Genomic DNA, 9,628 nt, shown 5'->3' on the forward strand with positions numbered 1-9,628 from the left:
TTCTTGTCTAACTGTACAAAATAATAATGGCAGTCAGAATGAGGTGGCAGTGCCTGTATAACATCAGTATTGTTGGTTTTATTTAATTTCTACATGACATTTAAGTCATAGCTTACACTGACCAACCATGTTTTTCCATAATTTACCAGTATGCGTGGTAAATTATGTTAGATTTCTTTTCTTTGGAGTGGACTAAGTGTATGATGAAATAATGTTTATTATACTTTTTTTCTGAAAAGTAAAAGTTCCATAAGCAGCACAATAGAACAGCGGGTAGGACCGGTGCCTCACTGTCTGGGCTGTACGATTGGATGTGGCTTCGAATCTGACTCAGAGTACAAGAAGTTTGCGTTGGTTTGCTCTGGTTTCCTCCCACAGATTCCAAAAACATGTGTTTCAAGTGGATTACTGACTCTGAATTGCCACTAACTGAATGAGTTTGTGGAACTTGCCTCAAACACTATGCTTCTGACATAGGCTCCAGAACACTGCTACCCTGCATTCGCCAAGAAATTATTGATAATGGATAGATGAACAAACCGTAATTTTAAATGGTTTTAAAAGCAATGATAAAACATAAAAACAAAGCCATGGAGTGTTTTTCTGGAAATCTAAAGCAGAGTGATCTTTTACGTTAGAAAGCCATACTGGTTTTCACTGCACGATTTTTACCAAAAGTCAGTCCAAATAATAAAAGACGCTGCCTCCTGAATCAGACCTGTTCATTTCTATGACAGTTGGACTTTATTTGAACCAATAAAAGTGTAACTCCCATCAAGAGTCTGACAGGGTGTGCAGTAGCCAAACCTCCCAGAGCTCTCCATCAACCCCAGAACACTGATAAGGTCTTCCACTGGGAGACACGACCTCTGGGGGATAACCGCTGAGTTCGAGCACCACATAGGATGAATGAGGAGTAGGAATGGGAGGCGGAGCCAAAACGCGTGTCAAGTGGCAGACGTCTGACCACATTGAAAAAGCATAAGATGTCAGCGCAGATCGATGGCTGTGATTCCAGCCAAGAAAACATCGTTCCTGTCTGAACACTGAGAACCAGACGTGCTCTAGAGCAAAACCTGAGGGGTGAAAGAACAGGACAGTCTTTCTGTGTGTGTCTGACTTTGTGGTTCTGAGTAAAATTTTGCTCTAAAGGAAATGAAGCTATAAATCTGAATTGGAATCTGGGTTGTGAAAGTTGTTATATACATGCATGCTCCCACTTTAACTATTGAAGCATCCTCACATCATGTCTTCTTGATCAGGAGGAAGACTTTGAGGAGATGATTGAGTCTGCCCAGGCTATGGAGGCCGTATATGGGCACCTGTTTGACAAGGTGATCGTGAATGACGACCTTGTGGAGGCCTTCCACGAGCTGCAGGCTACGCTGAAGAAGCTGGAGACGGAGGAACAATGGATTCCTGCTGCCTGGATGATCTCCCGAAACATGCAGTGACTTATGAAACGAGGGACAGGCTCTTCAAACTGTGGCCCCTCAGAAATTACACCCCTTTGGCCATAAGATTCTCTGGGGAGATTATGTTTAATTTTTGGAATGAGCTTTTCATTGCACTTTCAGTTTTCCTTCCAAGCGTTTGCTAAAGCCTTGTCCCCCAAACTTGGTCCAGTACGGTGATTATGTTTGAGTGTGTACAGACGGCAAATAGCAGTCCTCCCATCCAAACTCCTCTGAGCTTGTGCCAAGAACGGACTGTGCCGCTGTAGACCTATACTTAGAGCATCTGTCGCATTCGTATGTGGAAACTGAAGGGATTTTCTTCTTAGGGCCTTGAAAGGACCCTTACTTGGGAGAAAATGGGAACCACCTCTCCTCGACAGATTGGGTGAGGGTCTCATCTCAGATCCTGGTCTGAGATCCCTAGTTGGACACATGTGTCACGTCAAGGCTGATTTTTATGCAGGAGGGTGTGTATTTCAATTAAATTAACGATCTATATCCTGCTGTGCTTTTCCTCTTGTTTGCCATGCCTGGTCCTCAGCCTTTGAAGCTACTTTCTTGGAGTACAGTAAACTGCCAGGCTATCGCTGGCTTCCCTCTTGATTTCTTAAATGTACTTTGCTCGCAAGACCTCCCTTAATCGCCATGCGGTATCTCATGATCTCTTGTTAAGTGTTTCTCATTTCACTCGGGAGCAATTTTGGAAAGTCCGCCATCCTTCTGAAGGTGCCCGCTCCAGCAGGCTGCCATTAGCCTACCAGACCTCTCGGTTACATTGTCTTCAGTCACGTTCAATCAGGGTGGAGTTCACTTGCACTTGTTCACATAAAGCCAGACTGAAACAAGAGACCTAAGGGAAGGGGCTAAAGAATTCCAGATTTACAACCAGAAGAAATTTCTAAATGGCTACCTTAGACTGAACAAGGTTTACGTTTACTCTTAACGTTAGCATAAAAAATGGTAGAATTCCATGTTACCATCTTTCCTAGCGCTTGCAGCACACTGTGTTTATGTGAGTGGTTTCATAAGCCCGAGTCTGCGTATCTACACATGTGATGATAGGAGTGTGAGAGACAGACAGGACCTTTAGGCCAACAGACACATCCATTTTCCAGGCTCATCATTCAAGGAGAGACAGTGCCAGTGGAACCCAAACTGATAAGCAGCTTCCGCCTCAATAAGTGGGTTCAAGAGGGAGAAAAAGGTTATGGCCTGGTTTCTTTCTCCTCTTCCTCCATTCTCCTTCCTGTGACAGCTGCTAACATGTGGATTTCCTCCTTTGTCAAAAGATGCTAAAGCTTGGAGATTCTCCAGAGAGAAAGGTGCACTTGTAGTTTGTTCATCCACACATGCTGTGGAAAGCTGATATCGATCTCAGCCTCAGATGAGAACACAGGTATGACTCGAGAACAAAAAGGCACCTGACAAGGAGACACAGCCTCAAGTGCTGGGCAGAGAAAAGCCTTTGGGTCAAAACAGAGGTCCTGGTGAAAATCAGCATTCCATCATACACTCTGTGTTTGAGGGATAGTGAGGTCGGTTTAGTGTCCAAGTGCATGGACCGAGAACCAGCTGTCCTGTGGCCGAATGAAGATGATTCCATTCAGAAAAGTAAAATTACAGTCACGAACAAAAATATGGGTTAACGATTAAGCCACGTGGCCAAGCCCTTGATCGAGGGTGAAGGACACAGTCTTGTTTTTCCATCTTTTCCCTTGGACTAATGTCAGACAGAACAGTTCAGCAAAGCATGGCCCATAGTTATTAAATAAATTAGGGCAGTCATAGTTCATAAAATCAATGGGACCTTTTCCCCTCAATGTGAATTGGTAATCATTAAACTAAGCAATGCTGGGATTGAAGAATTCATGGTTTTACATTTTACAGTTGTCCTTTGCATTAGGAAGATCCCCTTTGTTCTTGTGGATTAGATTTTCACAGATCGGTCTGTTTTAGCCATTTGATGTGTTTAAAATTTTAACGACGGAGGATCTGGGCTGGCCGGAGCGCGCTGTTCTGTTGTGGAAATACAGAAGGTCAGCTGAGCAGTAGGAGTGTGTGTCAGAAGGGGTTCCAGCTGAGACTTAAAATTTAATGTGCAGCACTTACTTTGTTCATGTGTCCCTTTTTGTTCTTTTTGCAACATGGTTATTAATTTCAACAAACTTGACTTCCATCCCGTGGTTTTGGCTGGACACAGATCAGTCAGATCCAGATCTCCGGACTGACTACACGACCTTTGTCAGTAATTTTCCCCACTTTTGCAATTTACTGAAGTAAATAAATTTTTTTGATTAACGTCTGGATTTCTTGATTCAACGAGTCTTTCATAGCGCTCAGCAACAAAAAAAAAAAATGGATTTTGAGTTTACGTACACAATTTTTATAGATTTCTCATGTTATAAATTGTAGGGCATTTCTATGATGGTGGACAGCAGTACTAAAGTAAAGAAATGGTGAGGATCAGGTTGTGTTCAGCAGCTATTTCTTTCCCGCTCTGTAGTGAACAGCTAACTCCAGGGTTTGAGTAGCTGTTTCTTTCCTCCTTGGTACCAAGAGGCTAACTAGTGCATTCAGGTGTCACCTGACCACCTGTTTTCCCCTCCACTTCCTTTAAGTGGTTTCCTCAGGTCACACATAAGGAAGCTACAGCCAAAGTAAACATGCTAACACATGGTGCTAACATTGCTAACCGTGTGTCCGTTACTGGCTTGTGTGATCGGTGAAAATAAACCGATTCAGAAAACATAAAATGGAAAAATATTTCCTTTTTCACGTTTTTTTGTGATCCTATCTATAAAATATTTCCTGAAATGATGAGTAGTAAGTTACACCTAACAAACTGAAAGTGGTCATTTTATAAAAGAGATACTCAAAGACTACTTCGCAGTATATGACTTTTCCAACAAAACCGGCTATATTAATTCTACTCAGAGCGACACTGACCATGTCTCTATTTCGAGACGAATTAGCTGAACATTGATATAACCTTTCTTTGTTCATGTTCCTAAGCGTGTGGACATTTTGGCTACAGAACACTATAGGCATGCAAACTCAGAAGCACCAAGATCCACAGCCCTGCACCTGTATTTTCTTAAACTTTGGTTAGCCTTTCCTGTGAGACTTTTTACCCTCTGTGCACCAGTTTTTTTTTTTTTTTTTTTACATTTCACCTGGGTGACTGTTTCATTTTAAACAGAAGAGAATGAGGAAAATTTTTTGCTGCATTTTATTTCTGGTTTCTTTACTGACACCTGAAATTTTCAGAAAGGATTCAGTAGGGAATTTTTTTCCCTGACCATGTTCATGCAATTAATGAAATCCGGTGAAACCAGAAAACTTAATAAATAAATAAATAAATAAATAAACAAACAACAACAACCTTTTAAGATACTACAGCTCCAGTGATGAATGAAAAGCCTGGTCCGTTCTACTGCCATAGGCTAATTCAGCAAGGATGATATTGTGTGTGTGTTTAACTGCTAATCAATGTCTACAATAATGCAGCTACTTCTTTACTCTGTCATTAATTTCTCTATGCTTGCTGCTGTAGCTTTGTCCAAATTCTTTTGGGAACAATAAAGTTTCTCTCTCTGCAATGGGGAAATGTTGTTTTTTTTAACATGCACATACAGTAGATAAAAGAAATTCAACATGTATGAAAATAGTTTCCCTCTGGGTCAAACAAGGGGCCTTTGGCACCATATAGTATTTTTGTTCATTACTTGAAACATTTTTGTTATAACTCATGTTAATTATTGAATTTCTATGTGCTTCTATTTGTATTTTCAGAAGCTGTTTGTGAAGAGCAGTGCTATATAATAATAAACTGAATTGAATGACTCATGACCAGAGTACTGAAGGTCATGGCCAAGAAGGTTCACACCTCAGGAGAAACATTTCTCCGAACCCCTTGAGTATGATAACTTCACCTGAACTGCCTAAGTAAATTAATCGGTAGAAAATTTTCTTCAGCTGTTTAAATAAGTGTATGTGATTTATTTTTAACGGTATTAAATGTGCTATATAGATGGTGAGGCCTGCCAGGCATACAGATAATGTAATCTGTGGCGTATGGTTTTGGGATGGTTCTTGTTCTATTTCAGTTTTCTGTAATCTCTGATAAAGAGCAGAGAAACAAGCGAGTTTGTTATGAATGGTGGTGATATGCGGTCCGATCTGCTCAGAGGAGACGGGTTTATGGGCAAGTCTCCTCGTCTCTGTCATTAAGCTGTCTGGATTGCAATGAATCACCTTAGTAAACCAGGATCAGGCGCTGTGTGCAAATGGTAAATTGGAATAACTATCTTCTGCATCTGTCGGCATTCTTTCGCCGTAAAGACAGATGGTCATAGTTTACAGTGATCACACATGTTCAGGACATCCAGTTTAGAAGTTTTCAAGAAAGCCAGTGTATTGCTCCTGTTAAGCAGGCCAGTACCCCGAAGGGTGCCGTCTCTGGCTCGGTTATACTAGCGACCGATGGTTTCTGGTTGGTAGTGGAGTCCTGAAGGAATACAGGGAAAGGACAGATGATAGAGTCGACAGCAGTGTCCTGGTTCCTGAGCCTCATGACTCCTCCTGTCCCTAGTGTGGTCATGTACCTAGACGTCAGACCAAAAGTCTGTCGGTTTAATTTCCAAGAAGAACTCCCGTTATATACCATTGGAAGACCCTTAAACTGTCTTCCATAAAAGAAAAAACAGAGAAAAAACATAAATTAAGCCATCTTTTCAGTTCTACTACCAAAGCAGAATAGCAATGAAAATCTGTCAAGTGTTAGAAGAACTGGATAAAATCTAATAACCGTCACAAGGTGAAATATTCAAACTTCTCAAAAATACTACAGAAGAAATCCTCTATTTTCACAAGTACTCACTTTTTCTCCATTCAGTCTGCTCAGTGTCAGCTCAAAACTGACTCCAAAGTTCAGTCTTTAATTTGGATTTATTGGCCACACCTGGTTCTCATTGATTCCTAAAGAACTTCTCCCCAGGTGGGGCAATAACTCTAATGTGGGGGTGTAGCCATAGCTCAGAACACTCAACATAAAAAAGACAACAAACAATAATAACAGAAACAATAATCATTTTTAAAAAAACTAATACTAAGACAGTATAATATGAATAATAGTAAAACAAATGAGAAGAGAGAGAGGGAAAAGAAAGGATGCAAATGTATGAAATTAATTCTGAATGTGTGCCATCACTGTAAACCAAGACCATTTGCCTTTATGGGGAAATTTCTGAAGGAATGCTGGGAGGGCAAATATGCATCAGACTAACATACAGAGCATTTGACATGTCCTGCCTGTCAAAGGTATATCTAACATCTCAACCTCAGCATCTAATCAGCATTATCATCAGCATCTAACATGTCAGCATCTTCATGTGTTAATGCTAAAACCATCTATGTACGGTAATAAACTGTAACGTATCCAAATTCTTGTCATAAGGGGAAAAAACCATTAGTTTCAGGAGAATGACAGCAGCTGGAATTCCTCCAGAGAAGATTAAAACCCTCCAAAACTTTCCAACCTTGCGGGAAACAAAATACTTTAATGATGTACTTGCCGTTGGAGCTCTGCTGAATTAATCACTGTTGGTGTTGCTTAAATGTAGTTGTATCAAGCACAAGCAATTTTCCTGGACTGACTTGTCTCAATTTTTAAACACTTTGAGTTATTTCCAGCAATAAAACCACATTTAAATTTGACACTCTCTCTCTCTCTCTCACACACACACACACACACACACACACACACACATGCACACACACACATACTTTAGAAGCATGTTCTGTAACCATCATTGTACTGCTGTGATAAGTTAATGAGAACATTTCTGATTGACCCTATGCGTTGGACTTTGTATACACAAAGTACTGCCCTTTTTTGCAACATTTTATGGAATATATATTTAATCAACATTGTATAAATTGATTCGACATCTCTGATCTCCCTTCATTCTCTTTATGACGAACCACATGCCTTTAACCATTCCAGCAGTTTGGGTGCTTATTAGTTACCCCAAGTGTAGCACATGGCTTTCATTTTTTTTTCCAAATGGAAAATTGAGAAAACATATTTTTATTTGATATCTGACAACCAAAAGTTGTTCTGAAATGAAAGAGGGAAGCACTATATTAGGGGTATCTTTCCTTTTCAGAAGCGGTTTCATTTTGTGATCTTTGACCTCACTGCTGCTATTTTTTTCTCGTCTTCCACCTATTAGCAGCTATTTCCTAATGTGTTTGAGCCAAAGAAGGACTGCAGTGTTTTAATGAAATGATTCCTTTTGACTTTACAGTTGGTCTCTGTAGAGCTGGCGTCCTCAGAGAGTATCGTGTGACGCTGCACACTCTGCTTTTAAAAGAAAAAGCCCATCTGTACTTGTTTAGACCTGTCTAGGAAAAGCCATTTCCTCACCAACTGGTTTTCAGGGAAGCTGTTTCTTAGGGTCTCTGCTTTTCACCATTTATCAATTTACATAAAAGCTAGAAGACTGTGAAGAAGCTGATGTTATTTATGTGCGTGCTAAGCTCAAACGACAGACAAGGTTCGACATGAGCCATGGATTTCCTGCTTTGTGCGAAACGGGGACATAATGGCACTCGGATTCCTCCAGACTCACTGTAGCTGCTTTGTGACGCTCTTGGCTACAGTAAACAGGCATGTGGATTGAGCCTTTTGCTCACATTCTGCACCTGTATCCATACAGAGAGACAAAACATGATTTATAGAGTCCTTTCACAGTTGTGGCATCTCATACAGCTCAGAAATCCATTGTCATCATCAACATCATCATCAGCACCACCGCTAAATTACTTACTTGATGATTTTATCCAGCTCATCTTGCACAGCTGGTGACATGATAACACAGAAGGTACTGCTGGTCCCTCACAGCCCAGACTATGTGGAGTTTGCATGTTCCCTGTCTGTTTGTGTAGGTTTTGTGACAGGTCTGGTTTTGGTTTCCTCCCACTGTCCAAAGATTGTCAATATTTTACGTGTTTAGCAACTCTAAATTGCCCTTTGTGTGTGTGTAAGTGTCCATGTATGACTGCCCAGCGATGGACTGATGGACCGGCATCCTGTCGAGTGTGAATCCTGCCTCAAACCCTGTGCATTCGTGATAGACTCTAGACCACCACAACCCTACACTGGAAAGTAGGTATTGATAATGGGATCATGCGGTGCTTACTGGTTTACATTTCTCATTATTTGACGGAGGTAATTTGGCTTACTAAAGAGTACAGCAATTGGATTCTACAGGACTACCACAATGAGAACGTATTAGTTAAGTTGGATTCTTTAACATTGTCACCTTCAGAAGCTGCTAATCAGCTTATTATTATTATTATTATTATTATTATTATTATTACTACTACTACTACTACAACACAGTAGACGCAATGTTCAGTGAATAAGGATGAAGAAAGACACCGTTATTTGGCCAAGTGTCAACATCAAGACAACAAGTTGAGGCTGCAGTCCTTCAGCGGAGGCCTTCCAGGTGTCTGGCACCAGATACATGAAAATCTGACTCCAAACCTAGTGCACAAAGTTCTCTCACCGGCCCTTTTTCATTCTCTCACAGATGGTCTGGGTTCCACCTGCAAGTTGTGCAGCAGTTGTGGAGACTGTTAACACTTGACTGAGTCACTTGCTACACACTAACATGACTGCTGTCCTCCTCCACCTCTGACTGCTTGGTGATCCCACTCACACTTGAGGATTGAAAGCCCACTGGTTCCCTGTTTTCCCTGTGTCCCTCAGAGCTACCGAATCCCTTCCAGCATTCAAAAAAAGATCTGAAACCAATTTCTTTCAGAGTCACTTTTCTCCTGATCTCCTGAGAGCTACATACATGAGTCCAACACCATCTGCTACGATTATCGATGTATTTGCTATAGGCAGCCACTTGAGAGATGTGAACCAGCAACATGGTGGTATCAGACAAACCAGCTGCTCCTTTGTTAATAATCCTGTGTCTGTGTCTAAAGCTCTTTGTCTGTGGTTGATGCACTTTCGTCCTGTCTGAAAAAATGGACTGTGCAGTGTAGTGGAGAGTATGACTGTCCACAAGGATAAAGATTGATCAACAGTGCAAAGCCAAGGAGTTCATAAAAGTCCATATGAATAATACTCCTAATGATTGCCCATGGAGTTT

The 9,628-nt window shown here is 41.0% G+C and overlaps 1 protein-coding gene across 1 annotated transcript in view; it reads left to right on the forward strand.

Annotated features, from left to right (window-relative positions):
- LOC108937581 (MAGUK p55 subfamily member 7-like) overlaps window positions 1–1,454 on the forward strand; it is a 51,329-nt gene extending 49,875 nt beyond the window's left edge. The window contains exon 18 of the mRNA XM_018757597.2: window positions 1,263–1,454. Within this exon, the coding sequence (XP_018613113.2) occupies window positions 1,263–1,454 (192 nt within the window). The remainder of the gene's footprint in view (window positions 1–1,262) is intronic.
- The last annotated feature ends 8,174 nt before the right edge of the window (window positions 1,455–9,628 follow it).

Source organism: Scleropages formosus, chromosome 7 (genome assembly GCF_900964775.1).
Source record: "Scleropages formosus chromosome 7, fSclFor1.1, whole genome shotgun sequence".
Taxonomy (NCBI): Eukaryota; Metazoa; Chordata; class Actinopteri; order Osteoglossiformes; family Osteoglossidae; genus Scleropages; species Scleropages formosus.